This window comes from Hippopotamus amphibius, chromosome 6, assembly GCF_030028045.1.
Source record: "Hippopotamus amphibius kiboko isolate mHipAmp2 chromosome 6, mHipAmp2.hap2, whole genome shotgun sequence".
In the NCBI taxonomy this organism is placed as follows: domain Eukaryota; kingdom Metazoa; phylum Chordata; class Mammalia; order Artiodactyla; family Hippopotamidae; genus Hippopotamus; species Hippopotamus amphibius.
In genome coordinates this window covers 117,074,079-117,095,263 of record NC_080191.1, presented here as the reverse complement: position 1 = coordinate 117,095,263, position 21,185 = coordinate 117,074,079, and the positions used below count along the sequence as shown (strand labels likewise).

The 21,185-nt window shown below is 34.6% G+C and overlaps 1 protein-coding gene and 1 pseudogene across 3 annotated transcripts in view; one reads left to right on the top strand and one right to left on the bottom strand.

Annotated features, from left to right (window-relative positions):
* STAG1 (STAG1 cohesin complex component) overlaps positions 1-21,185 on the top strand; it is a 401,388-nt gene that overhangs the window by 155,480 nt on the left and 224,723 nt on the right. For all 3 annotated transcript variants that reach the window (XM_057738186.1, XM_057738184.1, XM_057738185.1), the window contains one exon: positions 5,759-5,855. In XM_057738186.1, coding sequence (XP_057594169.1) covers positions 5,759-5,855 — 97 coding nt within the window. The remainder of the gene's footprint in view (positions 1-5,758; positions 5,856-21,185) is intronic.
* On the bottom strand, positions 20,704-21,045 carry LOC130855146 (60S ribosomal protein L35a-like; annotated as a pseudogene).

Below are 21,185 nucleotides of genomic sequence, written 5' to 3'. Positions count from 1 at the left end.
GATTGTTCTGTCTAGGACTTCTAGTATTATGTTGATTAGGAGTGATGAGAGTGTTCAGTCTGGTCTTCTTCCTGATCTCAGAGGCAAATCTTTAAGCCTTACACCACTGAGTAATGTTGGCTGTGAGTGTTATATATGGCCTTTATTGTGCTGAGGTATGTTCCTTCTATACCCAGTTTGTTTTAGAGTTTTTATCATAAATGGATGCTATATTGTATCAAAAGCTTTTCCTGCATCTGTTGATACGGTCATGCAGCTTTTATCTTTTATTCTATGAATGTGGTGTATCACATTTATTTTTGCATCTTGAAACATCCTTGCATCATAGAAACAAGTCCTGCTCAGTCATGGTGTATGATCCTTTTAATATATTGTTGAATTTGATTTGCTAATATTTGTTGAGGATTTTTGCATCTGTGTTCATTAGGAATTTTGGCCTTTTCTGTGGCACTTTTTGTCTGGTTTTGATATCAAGGTAATACTGGCCTCATAAAATGTGTTTGGAAGACTTCCATCCTCTTCTGTTTTTTGAAAGAATTTGAGAAGGACTGGCATTAGTTCTTAGAATTTTTGTTTGAAGTCACCAGTGAAGCCTTCTGGTCCTGGACTTTTGTTTTTTTTTTCTTTTTCTTTCTTTTTAAAGAAATGTATTTATTTTTATTTTTTTGGCCACATTAGATCTTCTTTGCTGTGCACGGGCTTTCTCTTTTTGTGGAGAGTGAGGGCTATTCTTCATTGAGGTACATGTGCTTCTCAATGTGGTGGCTTCTCTTGCTGTGGAGCACAGGCTCTAGGTGTGTGGGCTTCGTAGTTGTGACTTGTGGGCTTAGTTTCTCCGCAGTATGTGTAATCTTCTCGGACTAGTGATTGAAGCTCTGTTCCCCGCATTGGCAGGCGGATTCTTAACCACTGTGCCACCAGGGAAGTCCCCTGGACTTTTGTTTGTTGGGAGGTTTTTAATTACTGATTCAGTCTCCTTGCTAGTAGTCGGTCAGTTTAGATTTTCCATTTAGTCTTACTAGGTTGTATGTTTCTAGGAATTTATTCATTTTTTTCCTAGGTTGTCCAATTTGTTGGTATGTGATTGTTCATAGTAGTCTCTTATGATTCTTTGCATTTTTATGGAATCAATTGTAAAATCTCTTTCATTTCTGATTTTATTTGAGTCCTCTGTCTTTTTTTCTTGGTGAGTCTAGATAAAGGTTGGTCAATTTTGTTGATTGTTTTCAGAGAACCAGCTCTTAGTTTCATTGATCTTTTCTGTTGTCTTTTTAGTCTCTATTTCTGCTCTAATCATTATTTCCTTCCTTCCACTAACTTTGGGCTTTGTTCTTTTGTTTTTTTTTTTTTTTTTCTCCAAATTCCTTGAGGTGTGTAAAGTTAGGCTGTTTGAGATTTTTCTTGTTTCTTGAGGTAGGTGTTTCTCACAGTGAACTTCCCTCTTTGAACTGTTTTGCTGCATCCCATAAATTTTGTAATGTTACATTTCCATTTTCATTTGTCCCAAGAATAGAGAGGAACTACAAAAACAGCCTGAAAACAATTAACAAAATGGCAGTAAGCACATACTAATCAATAATTACTTTAAATATGAATGCACTGAGTTCTGTAATCAAAAGATATGGAATGGCTGAGTGGGAGGCTGGTGGTGGACATTGGACTGGGTATGCAGTATGCACAACTTGGAGTGGCTCAGTATATGTGGGCATGCTGGTGCTGACCAGTGGCAGGAGGCAGGACCTGATCTGGGCCCACAAGAAGCTGTGGGGTGCCTTGGATGTAGGTGTGCTTACTGGTGGCTGCATATCTCTCCCTTCCCCCTGTGCATGCTCACTTCAGTGGAGGCCAGTGATGGATGTCAGGCTAGTAGTGCACTGTTGAAGAGACAGTTCCTGAGCATGGACACAGTGGTGAGGTTCAGTGTATGTGGGTGGTGTTAGGCTGGTATCTTGCACTTGTGTAGCTGCAGCAGCCCTAGTTGGCTGCAGGTGTGGCTCCCTGGCTCTGATGCAGGTGGGTAGGGATTCTGGGGGCTGGCACCTTATACTCTCGAGCTGTGGAGAGCTGTAATATATATATTCTGTGTGTGTGTGTGTGTGTGTATGTCCATGTCTGTGTATGTGTGTATGTATTTATAAAACAGCGTATTTTGGCTGTAGTGTAGGTCCAGTATTGGCAGGGGAAGGGTGCAGAGAGGGACTCAGGCAGCTGGCATCAGTGAACACAGATACAAATAAATACCTGTGGAGGAAAAGCTGGCAAGATCTGTGGGGGTCTACAGTGGCTCTGCTGGCCTTTGCCTTTCTTGTTGGTGAAATTTGCTGAGTTTGTCTGAAGAGCAGGTCTCTGAACTATATGATCCCTCCAGCTGCTTGTCTGCTAATAATAGCTTCTCTTTTTATTCCCTGCTCCTCGCTGAGTCAACACATCTCAGGTTTGCTGGTCTAGGTGGGGTGAAACCAAAGCAGGACCTCTGTATAGTGCACTGTGCGGCTGGCGAAGCTGGTCAGTCACCCCACACTTCTTTTCCTGGCAAGAAGAACTCCTTCTAACTGGGAAGTTCCTTCTTAGCACTTAACAGTGCCAGTTTGGGGAATGAGATGATGCAGGCAAAATGAAATTACCTTCCTTTTCTATTAATGTGATTATTCTCAGTTTTGTTGTTCTTAAAACTTCTTAAGTGGAGTATAGAGGTCTCCTAGATCTGGTTTTGTTCTTGGATACATGTTCAGACGTTGATGTTTATGGGACAATGGAAAAACTGATGGGCAGTTTTTTCTTTCTTTCTTTAATTATGTCATTTCATTATCCACTGGCTTTGATTATTTTTGATGAGAAGTGTGCCATATATCTTATCCTTTTGTCTCTTATATACACCCTATGGATGCTTTAAATTTTTTTCTCTTTATTGAAGATTCCCAGCTTTTTAGTGTTGATGTACCATATGTAGTTTTTTGTTTTATCCTCTTCTTCTCCCCATCAGCCAAGGCCCTATATATTATGACAGGTTGTTATCATCCGCCCACCTATGCCCATACTTGGCAATGCCTCTAACACTCATTATTCTCTGCCAGTCTAAGAAGGGCTTATCTCTCAAGTTAGTTGTTTAGATTCCTTTGCCCCTGCATCTCTCTGATAGCTTTTAAAGGTATAACTTTGTTTCCTTCCAGATGAATAACCAATTATATCAGTATCATTTATTAAATAAACTACTCTTTTCCATTTGAAATTGAAATATCTCCTCTGTTATAGCTTGGGTTTTAAGTATATCTGGATCTGTTTCTGTGCTCTGTTGTCTTATATTAGTTTTCTGGTCCTATATTACTTTCAATCTATATTGTTTTCAATATTTTTGTATTGTTTTAATATTTTAAATGCAAGTCCCTCCTCTTTAGTCTTACTTACTGATATATAACTAGTGGGATTATAAGTTGATATTTGTACTTTGAGAGCTAAAGAAAAATTTGGTCACTGTTCAGAGTGCCTTCACAATGCCAGGCACCATGCAGAAGTGGGCAGATGGCTTCCCTCTCTGCTTTGTGTCATATTTCTCCTTTCCTCCTGAGTTGTTTCAGAGTCAGTGTTGACCTGCTGTATCCATTCTTAGGCCTCACCACCATTTTTAACCAGCAGGGCCTAGACACATTATGCAACAGAGCTGAACCTTGAACAGATACCATGCCATTCTTTCTTTTTCTTTTTACCCTCTCCTGCCACCATTGTATTTTCTTTGTACTTTAAAACAGAATTGCCCAGACTGTATTTTCTTTGTACTTTTAAAACAAAATCACCGACACTAATTTGATGAGACAGAAAAACAGAGTGTTAAATACATTAGCAGTTAATAAAAAGCCCTCCCTTTCACATAGAGGAAGGAAATATGATTGCTCCTCAGTAGAAGAGATCATTAGAGAAGAGAACGGGGTATGCTCAAGCAGAATGGGTTAAAATTAAAGGGCTGACAACACCTAGTACTGGTTGAGGATATGGAGCACCCGATATCATACTTTGCTGTTGGAAGTATAACTTAATACACCTGTTTTGGAAAATTGTATGACATTGTGTGCTAACCCTCAATATATATGTATTCTGTTTGTTAATAAGTCTTAACAGAGAAACGTTTATGTCAAACTATATGTACAGTTGTGTTCATAACAATTTTATTTATGATAGCCCTAAAATTATCAGTAGTAAAATGGGTTGTAAAATGTGCTGTATTAATAACAATGAAATACTTATCCAGTGGTGCAAACAAGGAATTAGTGGTAATACACAACATGACTGAATCTCACTGATAAAACTTTGAAGGAAATCAAACACAAAACAATACTATTTATATGAATTTCAAAAACATATTTACTATTAAGGAATAATAAACTATTTGCCTGGTATTGGTTACTGACTGGAAGAGAACATGAGGCAGCCAGTTTCAGTTCTGGAAATGTTTTTTATATTTTCATTTTGGCTGTGGTTGTACAGGTATGTGTATATGTAAACTTTCATAAAGGAGTAACAAGATTTATGCATTTATTGTATATAATTATACCTGAGTACAAAAATAAAAATTTATTTAAAATATTTTTTAAATTATTTTTATGTATTTCCTGTGCTGCCCCTCCCTCGCACCCATAGGAAAACCCCCAACAATTCTGCCTGGTAGCATGCTAAGTGGAATTTAAATTTATCTAATAATTTGGAAAGATTTCATTGATACAGCACTAAGCCTTTTAAAAAAATTCAGTATATGAAACTTATTTAGGTTATTTTCTAATCCTATAAGTTTTTAATAATTTTCTTCATTAAAATTTATAAAACTAAAATCTTGAATTTGTTTCTAGATGATTTTAGTTGTTAACAGACTTCTTAATCCATTTATATTTCTTATATATTGCCAATATTAAAATTTTATTTTGTACATTTATCTTTTGTCAGTTGTCAAATTTTTTTATTAATCTTTTAAGTCACTTTAGTAGAGACTCAAGTTTTCTTATCAACTTATAGGAAAGGTGAATTGTTTTTACTGATATTTTACTAATTTTTGCATAAACTGAAAACTTTAAAAATCTGTATTGAATGCTTAGGGATGCATCCTTGCCTTATTCTTTTTAGAGTTGAAAAGTGTTAAGGATTTCAGCAACAAATATGCTTTAGTCCTTGTCTTTATGTTGTTTACCAACATATCACATAACCCTAGTTTTTCTACATATTTTTTTATTAAACTTGGCTGCAGGATTGTTATCAGATACCTTTTTGAGATCTAGTATTATAATCATTTTTTTCTTTACGTTGTTGATAAATTGAATTGAGTTCCTTATATTGAGTCATCCAGGTATTCCTGGGGCAAAAATGCATCTTGTTATATATGGTGTGTGCTCTTTACATTCTGCTAGATTTTGTGATACTGAGAAAGCATATATCTGTGTATAAGTGAAATTGTTTTTTGTGTTATTTTCACAATATGGTTTGAATATTAGTATCTGTAGCTGCTTAATAATTATTGGACTCCATGGGACTGGTAAAGTCAGGCTTATATTGTGCTCTATTTTGAACAAATTTTGAAACCTCGTAATTTACCTTTGAATTGCCTTTCAACATGAGGGAATCTCTACTTTTATTTGGCTACAGAGAGATAGTTTTAGGTAAGTAGTTTTCTTGTTTAAATAGATACACATAGAAAACCAGGAACTTTTTGAAAATTTACTTGCTAGAATATCAGTTTAAAAATTTTTCATTGTATGTTTTTTTTCCACCCCCACAGTCGGTGGTCGATGACTGGATTGAATCATATAAACAAGACAGGGACATCGCACTTCTGGATTTAATCAACTTTTTTATCCAGTGTTCAGGATGTCGAGGTACAGAATGTTGGAATAAATTATGTACATTGAGACTGTCAGTCCAGCAGTGTCATATTTACTTACCTTGTGTTGGTCATTTTGTAATTCTTCCTGGAATTATGTGCTAATCTTTTTCTGATAAAATTATTTTTATTTAAGGATATTTCTCTTTTTTTCTGGGTCAGTTTTACTCATAAGAGACTTCTGAATTTTTTAATATTTTGAAGGAAATCTGAAATTAATGAATTGGCTTTTTAAATCATAAGATTTTATAATTAATATTTATTGATATTATTTGTATCTGTGCTCCATATTGTGAACTGTGCTAGTTGCTGACATTCATTATTTTGAATCCTTATGTTATAGACAAAGTGCTTGAAGCTTAAATATGCAAGGTAACATGAGTATGAAAACCAGTTTTCTTAAGTTTACAGTCATTTGGAATCCATAGACACTTTGTTAAAAGTGAAGTTTTATTTTTATTATATTAATAACTGATAGCTACTTTTCTTCTCTAGAATAATTATTAACAGGTTAAATTGTACTATATGGGGAAAATCAGTTGGCAGACACTGTTCTTTGCTTATCAATATGGAAAGAACAGTGATCTTTTGTTGAGATCGCTGATCAAGTTGATTTCTTGAAGGCTTTTTTATTTCTGATCAAGTTATCACTCACCATATTGACATAAGTTTATCAAAAATTTACAGAGTAGCTAAGTTATACTAAGCAGTGTTCCAAAGTATACAGATATTGTGGACAGTCTCTGACTAAGTATTAGGGTATGTTTAACTTTTAAAGAAGGCTTTATTGCAAAGACAAAGAGGGAAATATACCAAAAGTTCAGTAAAGTGCTCAGTGCCATGAAAGTAATAAAACTGATTACAATCTAATGACTAGTATGTGCCAAGCTGTCTGCTTTATATACATTAGCTCATTTAATATTGGTTTGACATATCAGTCAGATGTGATTTTTTTATTCTGTAGTTCAGGAAACTGAGAATGCAGGGCTTAGGTTAGTTTTTGGACATCATACAGTTTGTAAGTGCCAAATTCACGATTTAGAGTCAGGCTTGTCTCAATCTGGAGTCTACATGTCTCACCACAAGATAGTGTGGGAATAACTTGGAGGAGCTCTTGATCCACCCTAGGCTGTTTGTTTCTGTGTATGCGTGAATGTGGGGATATTTATGAGAAAATACACCTCAAAGGAGGAAACTCTACACTAGGACTGAGGTTGAGTAAGAGAAAATTAAGGAGAAGGAGAAAGGCCAAAGTTAACAGATTGTGTAAAAATTCTGGAAGACAAGAAAGTACAGCACACTCTAGGACTTAAAGAATGTTTGTGAAACAGGTGAGAATTGGCAAGAGATTAGTTTATCTGAAGGAAGTGAGAGTGTTAATTTTATAGTCTTAAAATAGGTAAGGCAAGCACTGAGTGTCCTGCTTTACATATGTTATCTTGTCTAATCTATGTAAGTGTCCTGTTAGATTGAGTTTTGATTCTAAAAACAACTGGTAGTCTTAAAAAGTTTTCCTTTTGTAATTCATTTCTGTGGTTCAAAAAACCAAAAAAAAGGAAAAAAGAAGAAAAAAAGGGAGAGAGATACATAAAGCAAAAAGCCTTTACCACTTCTTGCCTTCCTATCAATCTCTACAGAGTTAATTGCTCTTCACTACTTTGTTGTATATCCGTCTGTCTGTCTGTAGGATATATGTATGCTCTTTCCTTCCCCACCCCTCTCTCACAAAAGATACTGGTGTATGGAGAGCTTTCTTGGTTTCCTTCCTTCCCCTCCTTTCCCTCCCTCCTTTCCTTTCTAGCGTGATAACATTCCTTTGAGTGTATGTACAATTTATTTAACTGGTCTTATACTGACAAACCATTGCATCTGTAGTCCTTTGCTCTTACAATGAGTAATTTTGTGTGTACCTTATTTGCTCTTTGTGGAGGAATGTCTGTAGGTTACTATATTTGTAATTATATTACATATTGGCAAATTTCCTGGTATGGGAATTGTACCCATTTTTACTCCTATCAGTAGCAAATGAAGGTGTCTGTTTCTTCTCAGTCTTTTCAACATAGTGTTTTTATCAAATTTTTGTTTTGGTCTTATGAATGATTTAAAAATACGTCAGTATGATTTTTTTAAATTGAAGTGAAATTTACTTAAACAATTACCATTTTAAAGTGGGCGGTTAAGTAGTTTTTAGCACATTAACAATGTTGTTCAACCACCTCTCTCTAGGTATCAAAACTTTTTTTTATCACTCCAGAAGAATACCTAATGTTCATTAAGTAGTCATTGCTCATTCCCCTCTTCCCTGCAATGCTTGGCAACCACTAATCTGCTTTCTGCTCCTGTGGATTTGCCTTTTCTATTCATTTTATATAAAAGGAATTGTACAGTATGTGACCTTTTGTGTCTGATCTCTTTCATTTAGCATAATGTCTTCAAGGTTTATCCAAGTAGTAGTATGTGTTGATAATTTATTTCATTGTATGTGTATAGTATAGTTTGCTTATCCATTCATCTCTTGATGGACATTTGGGTTGTTTTCACTTTGTGGTTGTTGTGAGTATTGCTGCTGTGAACATTCATGCACAGATATCTGTTTGAGTACTTATTTTTTAGTTCTTTGGTGTAAATACCTAGGAGTGAAATTGCTGGATCGTATGGTAATTCTGTTTTAACTTTTTGAGGAACTGCCAAACTGTTTTCACAGCAGCTGCACCGTTTTAAATTCCAGAGATGTATGAAGATTCTTATTTCTCCACATCCTCTAAACCACTTTTCTTTTCCCATTTTTAAATTTTACTGTGCTAGAGGGTATGAAGTGGTATCTTATTATGGTTTTGATTTGCGTTTTCTTAATTACCAGTGATCTTGAGCATCTTTCCATGTGCTTTTTGGCAGTTTATATATCTTTTTTGAAGAAATGTGTATTCAAGTCCTGTGCTTATTTTTAAATTAGATGGTTTTTATTTTTGTTGTGAGTTATTAGAGCTCTTTATATATTCTGGATATTAAACATTTATCAGATATATAACATGCAGCCTGTTTATAACTTGCAACTATTGGCTTCCCACTCTGTAGGTTGTCTTTTCAGTTTCTTAAAGATGTTCTTTGATGAACAGAAGTTTTACATTTTAATGAAGTCCAACTTATCTATTTTTTCATTTTTTGCTCATGCTTATAGTATTAAATCTAGGAATCCATTGCCAACTCTAAGAGCATGAAGATTTACCTCTATGTCTTCTCCTAATAGTTTTGTAGTTTTAGATCTTACATGTAGGTCATTGATCCATGGTTAATTTTTATATTTGCATGATTTTAATTTGTATTTCTCTTAGGAGTGCGGCTTGAGAGCCGTTTCTATTTCTTTTTCTTGAATTCTCTGTTCTTATGCCTTGCCATATCCTTTCAACTATCTTCATAGTTCCTGAAAAGATGTTTGACAAGATGAATTTTAAAACATTTAAATAAAGCAGACATAGATGCATATTTTCTTAATATGTTTAAGAGAGAAAGCTCACTGTCTGTCACATCAGTGCAGTATATTAAAAATCTAAAATAGACCCAAGTACCTGTGAAACTGTAGTAAGTAGATATTAAAACATTTGAAAGAAGAGAATTACAAAATACAGCTACACCAAGATACCATTTTTTACCTATAAGACTGATAAAAATTAAAAGTTATAACAACACTCTGTTCTTTAGCCTGTGAGGAAACAGACACTATTACGTTGTTTGTTGGAATACAAATTGATACTTTTCTCATGGAAAGGAATTTAACATTATCTACCAAAACTATATGTTTTTATCTTTTGACCTAGTCATCCTGTTTCTGGAATTTTGCCATGAGGATATACCTCCAGTATTACGGAAATAAATGCACAGGGTTACACCATACCATATTATTTGTAGTTGTAAAGTATTGGAAACAACCTAAATGCCAAGATACAGGACAGTGATTGAATAAGTTGTGGTACAGCTTATACGGTGGAGTATTTTGGCACTGCAGAAAATTATGAGGAAGATCTCTGTGGACTAATGCAGGGAGATTTTCAGGATACATATTTTAATTGCAAAGTTCAGAGTGTTTAAAACAATTCAACTTTTTCAAGAAGAAAGTAGGGGAAATAATAAAATATACACGTATATCTGGTCACTTGACCAAAAAGCAACAAAGGAAGGCTAAGACTGAGAATAATGATTGGCTACCTACATGGTGTGTGTGTATGTATGTAAATGAAGTGGAACGCTTAGAAGGAATTGGGTTGAAAGGATGATACTTATTGGAATATACTTTTTGAATAGTCCTGACTTTTGGAGTTATCTTCATGTTTCACATACTCAGAAAGAAAAAAAAGAAAAATCAATAAAGGTGGAGGGAAAATTCTAAAATTGGATGCCATCAGAACATGAACCATGCCATGCCATAGCATAAATAACATTACCACACTGAAGAGTGTAAAAAGTACAAACTAAAGTAAATTTTGAACTCAGTGCTTGCACTGTAAAACTAGTGGGGAAAGGGAAGAACACAATATTTACCTCCTCAAATTGTCTCCTTACAAGGTATCTATTACGGGTAAAATGGTATTGATACTTTACCTGCACAAACTTGGTAGACACAACCATAAACATGATAAAAGCAAATGCTGCCAGTTATAGAACCAGTTGATAGTATGTGCTTCGTGGTAGGCACTTATAAGAACTCAACCTCACTTTTGTAGTATTCTTGCCAAAAGTACAGAGTCTGAATCTACTCATGAGAGAAAAATCAGACATGCTCAATTGAGATACATTTTTTTAAATTTATTTATTATTTTATTGGCTGTGTTGGGTCTTTTTTTTTTGCTGTGTGCAGGCTTTCTTTTTAGTTGCGGTGAGTGGGGGCTACTCTTCGTTGTGGTGCACGGGCTCCTCATTGCCGTGGCTTCTCTTGTTGTGGAGCACGGGCTCTAGGTGTGTGGGCTTCAGTAGTTGCAGCACGTGGGCTCAGTAGTTGTGGCTCACAGGCTCTAAAGTACAGGCTCAATAGTTGTGGCGCATGGGCTTAGTTGCTCCACGGCATGTGGGATCTTCCTGGAGCAGGGATCGAAGCCGTGTCCCCTGCACTGGCAGGTGGGTTCTCAACCACTGCGCCACCTGGGAAGCCCGAGATATATTTTTAATAATAACTATCTTGAATTTTTCACAGTAACCATCCTGTACTCTTTAAAAGTGTCAGTGTCATGAAATACAAAGAAATGACTCTGAGAACTGTTCCAGATTACAGGTTTTTTTTTTTTATATGAAGAACATTATTGAGACAAATATTGAAATCTGAAATAGTTCTGTGGATTAGAACATACATATTATACTGTTAATCACATCATTCTGACCATTGTACTGTAGTTGTATAAGATTTTTGTTTGAGGAAATACACACAGGAGTATTGATGAATAAAGGGATATGTGAAGAGTGATAGAAAGATAAAACATGGAAAATGTTTACATCTGAGAATTTGGTGATGGATATTCAGAAATCCATTGTACTATTCTGACAACTTTTTTGTAAAGTCTGGTAAGTGAAAAATGGAAGGAAAAAAAAAGCCTTTTAACCCCAAAGCCAACATCATGCTCAAGGGAAACTAGTAGAGTCATTTTCACTGAAGTCAAACAAGGTAGGGATGCCCACTCTCACAACTAGTATGTAATACTGGCAATATAAGCCAACACGTTTGGACAATAAAATGAAGTAAGTATGATCACTATTTGGGAGTAATAATGAAAGTTTAGAAATTTCAAGAGAAACAATTTGAGGAACTATAAAAAGCAATATAATAATTCTGAAAGAGGAAATTCTGGCAGAGTATGAGGATATAGAGCTCCCTTCCCCCCACAAACATCTGAGGAATACAGTACATGTGTAGCTATTATTGCTGAAACAAACTGCAGGCTAGTAGAAAGGCTTTTCTGTAACCAAGACTGTAAAGAAAGATCCACATGGAGTTGGGTAGGAAGGGAGGAGAAATGATCAGGTCTGGACTTGCACCCTAGCAAGGAGAAGATATCAGAAGCTCGGGGAACCTCCCTGGGGAATGAGAGATTTGAGCCACATATTGTTCTGGAGCTGGTTTGGTCCTGGCTTTACCTCTGAACAGGGTGAGGGCAGTCCAGAACTGGATGGCTTCACAGGGGAATTCTACCAAACATATGAAGAATAGTTACTGCCTATCCTTCTCAAACTTTTCCAAAAAATCGTAGAGGAGGGAGCATTCTCAAATTCATTCTACAAGGCCACTATTACACAGATACCAAAACCAGACAAAGACTACAGAAAAAATTTAAAACTTACAGACCAATATCTCTGATGACTATAGCTGCAGAAATCTTCAAGAAAATATTAGTAAACCAAATTCAGCAATATATAAAAAGGACCATACACCATGATCAAGTTGGGTTTAATACAGGGATGCAAGGATGGTTCAACATTCGTAAATCAGTATGATACGCCACATTCACAAAAAGAAGAATAAAAATCACACAATCATTTAAGTTGACAAAATTCAACATCATTCATGATAAAAACTCTCATCAAAGTTGGTAGAGAGGAAACATGTCAACATAATAAAATCTGTTTATGACTAACTCACAGCTAACATCACACTCAGTAGTGGAAACCTGAAAGCTTTTTTTCTAAAATCAGGACTAACACAAGTATGCCCACTCTTACCACTTCTATTTAATATAGTATTGGAAGTCTTAGCCACAGCAGTCAGACAAGAAAAAGAAATAAAGGAATCCAGATTTGAAGGGAAGAAATAAAACTGTCACTATTTGTGGATGATATGATACTATGTATAGAAAAACCTGAAGTCTGCACCAAAATACTGTTGGAGCTAATGAATGAATTTAGTAACATTACAGGATACAAGATTAATATATAGAAATTTGATGCTCTTCTAAACACTAATAATGAACTATCAGAGAAAACAAAAAAATAATTCTTTTTAAAATCTCATTGAAAATAATAAAATATCTAGGAATAAACTTAGACAAGGAGGTGGAAGATCTGTACTCTAAAAATCATAAAACAAAGATATGGAAAGATATCCCATGTTCACGGATCGAAAGAATTAATATTGTTAAAATGTCCATAATACTCAAAGTAATCTGTGATTTAATACAATCCCTATCAAAATACCCATGATGTTTTTTACAGAACTAGAATAATTCTAAAATGTATATGGAACCACAAAAGACCTTTAATAGCCAAAGCAATCTTGATTAAAAAGATTAAAGCTGGAAAAATCTTGCTCCCTGATTTCAGACTATGCTACAAAGCTGTGGTAATCAAAACAGTATGGTACTGGCACAAAAACAGACATATAGATAGATCATTGGGACAGAATAGAGAGCCCAGAAAGAAACTGACCCACATGTGGTCAGTTAATCTACGACAAAGGAGGCAAGAACATATAACAGGAAAAAGTCTCTTCAAAAAGTAGTGTTGGGGAAACTGGACTACTTCCACACACCGTATACAGAAACAAACTCAAAATGGATTAACCACTTAAATGTTAAGACCTGAAACCATAAAACTTCTGGAAAATATCATAGTTCTCTCTTTAACATCAGTCCTATAACATTTTTTTGGATTTTTCTCCTCTGGCAAGGGAAACAAAAGCAAAAATAAGCAAATGGGACTGCATCAAACTTTTGCTACTTTTTCACAGCAAAGGAAACTGTCAACAAAATGAAAAAGATGCATACTGAATGGGAGAAATATTTACAAACAATATATTCGACAAAAAGTTAATATGCAAAATATATAAGGAAGTCATAAAAGTCAACATCAAAGAAACAGTCCAGTTAGAAATGGACAGAGGACCTGAGGAAGCAAAGAAGACTTACAGGTGGCCAACGGCCACACTAAAAGATGCTCAGCATCACTAATTATCATAGACATGCAAATCAAAACCACAGTGAGATATCACTGAACGCCTGTCAGAATGGCTGTCATCAAAAAGACCCACGTTGGTGGGAATGTACTTTGGTGCAGTCACTATGGAAAACTCTATGGGGGTTCTTCAAAAAACTAAAAATAGAACTATCATCTGACTCAACAATTCTACTCCTGGGTACAAGTCCAAGGAAAATGAAAACACTAACTTGAAAAGATATATGTACCCCAGTGTTCATAGGAGCATTATTTACAATGGCCAAGATACAGAAGCAACCTAAGTTTCCAATAACAGATGAATTGATAAAGAAAATGGTATATATTCATAGTGGAATATTACTGAGTCATAAAAAAATGAAATTTGGCCATTTGCAACAAAATGCATGGAACGGGGATTTATTTTGTTTAGTGAAATCAGTCAGATGGAGGCAGAAAAATACTCTGTTAACACTTATGTGTGGACTCTAAAATGTAAATGAATAAATGTAACAAGCAGACTCAGAGAGAGCAAACTTGAGTTTACCAGTTGGAAGAGGGGTAGGGGAGGAGCAAAATAGGGGTAAGAGGTTAGAGATAAAAACTACTATGCATAAAATAAAATACAACAACAGCACAGGGAATATAGCTAATATTTTATAACTTTATATCCATAAAAATATTGAGTCACTTTTGTACACCTGAAGTTAATATTGTAAATTACTATACTTTAATAAAAGTTTCACCAAAAAAGCAGTAATTTGGTAAGTTATTGAGATGAAGATAATATATTTAAGTTAGTATGTTTGTTTTTTATTAGAATAGGCACTTAGAAGAGATGGAAAAGAAGACCTTTTTAAGATAAAAGTATGGAAAATGTAGAAAATTATTTCAGGTCTACTTCCTTACTTAATAATGTACACCAAGATAGATTCCCAGTGCATCAAGAGTTTAAATACAAAAACAACAACAAATAGCAGAAACAAACTGATTTTTCTTAAAAAAAAGAACAAATAAATATGAGAAAGAAAGAAATAATAAAAGCACTGGAATAAATTTTTTTATTACCTTGGAGTGGGAAAGACCTCTTTTTAATGTGACTCAAAATTGTGAGTCAAAATCTGTAAGTTTTAAAAGAAATGATTGATGAATTAAACTGCAGTTCAAGCAGTGTTGGAAACATTTGCATGGTGAGCACATTATAGGGAAAGTTCAGAGGGCTAAGGACAAATGGGGGCATTTTTTATATTAATTATTTATTGAGATAAGATTTGCATTTTATAAGGACTCCTAGTGTTGCAGAGTAATTTCCAGTATCCACATTGGTATTCTTTTATATCAGCCAACTTTCCCCTAACACTACATAAGAACCAAGAACAAAAAGATATTTAAAAAAAATTGGCTAAAGTGGAAAGAGAACCAGGTAAGGGAGGAAAAAGTTACAAAACTTGTTTTCCTACTTTTTGGCTACAAGGAGCATCCCTGCCAATGACACAGAAGATTGGAACACCATGTTGTTAATAGAGTTTCGGCAGCCCCTTTTCCAAATATTTGGCTCTCTTACTACTGTTTCTCATCTTGATCCTTGAGCCTAGGACATGCTGTTGTTTTTCTGTGTTAGCTATTTTAAGTTGCATTAGCAGCCCTCGCTGTTTCCTTAACCTTGCTCACACATCGGTATTCTCCTCATTAAAATTTCCTTATTTAAACCATCTGGAATGAATTCTTTTTACTGCTGGAATCCTTAGTTAAAATATACTACTGACTAAATCAGTGTTTGATAATAGGGTATATTCAGTGTCAGGTAGGAAAGATTGAAAAGGAGAAGTTCATTCAAACACTATTCACTTATAGTTTACTTTTAAAAAAATGAATTAATTAATTTTGACTGCATTGGGTCTTTGTTGCTGCACGTGGGCTTTCTCTAGTTGTGGCAAGCGGGGGCTACTGTGTTGCAGTGTGTGGACTTCTCATTGCAGTGGCTTCTCTTTTGGAGCTCGGGCTCTAGGCCTGCGGGCTGCAGTAGTTGTGGCGCACAGGCTTAGTTGCTTTGAGGCATGTGGGATCTTCCCTGACGAAGGATCGAACCCATGTCCCTTGCATTGGCACTTGGATTCTTAACCACTGTGTCACCAGGAAAGTCACTACAGTTTGCATTTTAAAAGCTATGTAACTTCATAAATTTTCATAGAAGTTAATTCTGAGGAAACTAAGAACACAATGATAATATTTATGATATGCATAACAAAATAAAGATGTTATTCCTCTATTCAAAGTATTATTGTTTAAAGCATAATTGGTAAAGGCATATATATTTGGGTATATACTAACACCAATATATGACAGATTTGAGAAATATGTATCAGAGGTATTGATAAATAGTTTTCAATGACAATGTGATTTTTTTCGTTATTAAGGATGTGCTTCTCAAACTTGCTTATTATGGGTTGGAAATACCTTCTTAGTTGGTTTTAACAAGTAATCGTTGTATACTGTGGTGCTTGTTCCTAACAGTGGATTTCCAAATGCATGAGGGCTTTGTAGGAGGTTAGGATTGCTAGAGAATTGATCTCACTTAGGAACAGTGACTCCAAGAGTTTCCTGAATTTCGCATCTCATGGGCTAATTATTGTCTCAGTAATTTTTTCATGGTACTGATAGGCCAAAAAAAGTACCTAAAAGTTTTTTTTTGAAGTAGTTAATTCCAAACAATTTAATTATGTCCTAGCAACTTAGTAACTGTCAAAATGATAAACATAATTTTGGAAGTTTTATTCTATTCTTAAATAATCACAATTACTTACTAATGGATATAGGTACCTGTTGGGCACTGTACAGCTACCCCAACCTTCATTGTTCATATCTGGGTGGGGGTGAGGCAGATGTTGAGACCCATTGCTGTACATCAGTTGGAGATGAATTTACATTTTTATAAAATCCAGTCTTCCATTTCCTGATCGCTGTATATATTGCTCCATTTATTTCAGTCTTTATTTTCATTCAACATTTTAGAGGGTAGTTTTGTGTTTGAGTGAAAAGGTCATATACATGTGTTAACAAAATTTTTATTTCTGGACTTTACTCATTTAAAAAATCCGTTTTAAGCAGTGTCTTTTTTTCCCCTCAAGTAGACTTTATTTTTTATAGGAGTTTGAGGTTTACAAAAAAATTAAGTGATAATTACACAGTTCCCTTATACTCAACCTCTTTTTCAAACAGTTTTCCCTAGTAACATCTTATACATTAGTTCAAATTGATGAACCAGTGTTGATACGCTATTATTAACTGAAGTCCATGGTTTACATTAGAGTTTGTTGACTGAAAAAAGTTGAGAATTATGTTTTACTTTGTGGACTTGCTGAGGACTTAAGCCCAGGAGAAAGCCTCTCGGCCCTGAGGCATTGTTCTGAAGAGGTAAGGGAGAAAGCAGGATATATAAGAATTTTTGCCTCAAAAACCAAATAGAACATCAAAATGTTACTGTTAATTAAAGAAAAACCAGACATCTCAAGTTAATGAATTGAGCATTTTTTTTTAATGTATGGGAAGATGCAAGAATCTGGGCTCCTAGAAATCATCCCTTTGATATGTACTTTAAGTGGCTTGAGCCAGTGTCCTGTTTTTTTCTATTTTGATTCCACTCAGGGTGCACAGTGGGGAGCCACTGCAGCACCTGATGGCTTGATGGCCACAACATCTTTGTTTGACTAATATGGCAGGAGACTTTTTAATCTGCAGGATCACTGTAAATTTCTGTGGGTTTTGACAAATGCATGAAGTATCTACTACTATAGTATCAAACAATAATTTCACTGTGCTCCTATTTATCCCTTCTCCAACTCTTCCACATGTCATCCCTGGCTACCACTGATCTTTTAATAATGTATCTAATATGCATTCTTGAAAGGAATTTAACTTGATCATTGTGTATTATATTATCAAAATTGTTCCTAGCTTTCATTTACTAATATCTTGTTTAGGAGTTTTTACATTTGTATTCATCAGTTAGATTGGCCTGCAATTTTCCGTTTTTATTCTTTCCATTTCAGGTTTTATTATCAAGGCTTTGCTAACTACAAAAAATGAATTACATAGAATATCTTCTTTTTATGTTTTCTGCAAAACCATATGAAATTGGAATTAATCATTTACAGAACATTTGGTAGAATTCACTATTGAAACCATATGGGCCTGGAATTTTTTTGTTGGAAGACTTTAACTGTTGATTCAATTTTTTTAACTGATTTAGCACTATTTGTTTTATTATTTTGACAAGTTATATTTTCCTAGAAAATTGTCCATTTCGTTTAAATTTTCAAATTTATTTAATAAAGTTCTGTGTAATATCTCCTTATAATTTTAATATTTGTAACTTCTTGTGATGTTTTCTTTTATTAGTTTAATTCCAAATATATTTTAATTTTTTTTCTTTGACTTGTGGATTCCTTAAAAACATATTTCTTAATTTTCAAACATGACATCTTATGATTAACTTTTGTTTTTGAGTTTTTCTTGGATTAATTGACTTGAGGCCAGAGAAAATGTTCTGTATGATTTCAGTCCTTTTTAGTTTGTGTAGACTTGTTTTAAAGTTTTATGCTCAGTTTTTGCAGCTATTCCATGTGTACTTGAAGTCCATGTATATTATGTATTTTCTAGGTGCAATTGTCTTCATTAGGTTAGGTTGTTTAATAATTGTGTTGAAATATTTTATACTTACTGTTTGCTTTTCTTGAAATTTCTGAGAGGTATGTTAAAATCCTGATTGTAAATTTATGTATTTCTCTTTGATTTCTCCTTGAAGGCCTTCGTGCTCCCTTACGTTCCCCTCCAGATCCTCTCCCTTCCTCATCCTCATTATGTTATTAGGCTCATACAGATATTCAAATAATTCTTATAACTCACATATTTTATATTAATGCTCTTTATCTCTGACAATGCTTTTTTCTAAAAGTCTATTTAAATATTAATGAAGCATACCACATTTTATGGTTTTCTGGTCCAACCTTTTCTGTGTTTTTGATTTCATTGTTTCTCTGTATCCTTACCTCTTAGATACCTTTTGTAAACAATATAGAGCTGAATTGTATTTTTTTATTCAGTCCAAAACCTGTGTTTTTTTTAACTGTATCACTTAGTCCTTTTTTACATTTAATGTAATCACTGGATATTTGGCATTACTTTCAACCAGTGCTTGTTCTTTGTCCTATCCACTCTCCCTATATATTTTTTCTTTTCTTTGTTGCCTTTAGATTATTCGAATCCAGAATTCCTTTTTTACCCTCTACTACATTGGACATTTTCATACTCTTTACTTTCATTTAGTGGTTACCGTAGAAATTATAGAAGTCATACTTAACATATCCAAATTTAAAGGTAATTACCACCTGTATCCTTTTCCCAGACAGTACAAGGATCTAGAATATCATAATTCCATTTAATTTCTGTCTTGTATTTTATTTAAATCTGTTTAGTTTTCCCATTGTCATTATTATTTTTTTAAAAATAAAATTATTATTTATTTAGTTTTACCCATGTACATACCACTTCATATGTTTTTAAGTGTTTCTTCATTTCATATATATCTAGGATCACTTCTGCCTGATGGGCACCATTTAGAAATCCCTTTGAAGTTCTGTTGGAGATTGTGTAGACTCTGTTGAACTTTGTCTGAAATGTGTTTAACTTGTCTTTATTTCTTAAAGTATATTTTGTGGGTATATAATTTAATATTGACAGTTATTTTCTTTTAGCACGTTGAAGACTTTTACTGTCTTCTGACTTGTTTTTGAGAGCTTGGAATACTCATTTGTTTGTTCTTTTTTTCCAATAATTGTTTTTCCCAAAGTTTAAGATTTCTTTTCATTTCTGGTGTTCTGCAGCTTGCCTATATTATGTTCTAGGTATAGAACATATTTCTCTGGTTTGGTGATTTTCATCAGTTATCTATTTAAGTATTGCTTCTTCTTATTTTATTTCACCTCTCCTTTAGTACCTTTGAACTTTGCATACTGTCTTCTATTTACCTTTCTGTATTTTAAAATTTCTTTGCTGCTTTCTGTGTAATTTCCTCCCTGTCTTCCACTTCAAGTTACTCTTTTTTCATCTGTGCCAATCTATTTTAGTTACCATATTGCCCGTTTCTAGAAATTATTGCTACTTGGTTCTTTTTAAAGAAAAAGAAGTTTATGGAATTGTTCTCTATGTATATTTAGTCTTGTATTTTTCGTTTTTAACAAGTTTATTTCTTTTATCTGATAATTGTAATATTTAAATATAAATATAACATATAATGTATATCTGGTAAAGTTACCAAACCCAACTTTGGCTGCTCACTGCTCATAAGCCAATAATTCGAGAGGCAAGTGTCAGTACAAGGGAAAGGTGCTTTAATCAGAAAAGCTGGAAATCTGGGGAGATGGTAGACTTGTGTCCAGAGACCAACCCCAGAGATTCTGCACAGCCATGACAGTTTTTAAAGGGAAAAATGGAGGGAGAAAAATCTCAGTGAATCATCCAGGTAGGAGGTTGGATTCTGTATCATTCTCCATTGAGTGCAAACTGGCCGACTCTTCACATGTTATCTTGCCTGCATGATCAGCCTGCAGTAATACTTAGGGAGCTGTTGGGGGTTGAGAGCTAATTATTCTTTAACTACTTAATTCTTCATTCTTACTAGTTTTTATCTAGGGAAGGAATCAACAGTTTAGGAAAGACATGGTGTGCATTCAGCAGAGCATAAGTCTGGAGCTAGTTTTGATTACTTAGTGATCTCATGCCTATAATTAAGTTTTTAAGGTTAGAAGGGCAGAAGTGGTTAAGCAGGAAAGGGTCAGAAGAGCTGCTTGCAATAATTCTAGTATTTAAGTCTTAATTCTTTTTTTTTTTTTTTTTTGAACAAATCCACACTTTTATTTATTTACTTTTCAATAAGTTTAAATCCTTGAAGGGTACAGTATCACACAGATTCTGTGTCCAATGGACTTAGCAGGAAGGTTGCTTTGGAATTTGGAACGAACCATGCCACTGTTTCCATGAGCACAAGTTATCTTCCCCCAGATTACTCTGGTTGTGTTAGGTTTTCCACCAGGAGTCACTGTGTTGTTCTTTACTTTGTACACATAAGCACATCTCTTGCCTAGACAGAATTCAGTTTCAACTCGAGCATATACACCTTCAGTTTTCAGGAGAGCAGTGTGCTCCCTCTGGTTCTATAGACCCCACTTATAACCAGCAAAAATAGCCTTGGACCACAGCCTTCCAGACATATTTGTCATTTTAGAAGTCCTGTTCCCAGCAGGCCTGCACAGGGTCCAAGATGGCTGAAAGAGCTAAGTCTTACTTCTAATATTTCAGTCTGTTTCCATGGTCTATTTTTTGCTTTCCCTTCTGCATATTGCTCTTCTTCTTGATATAT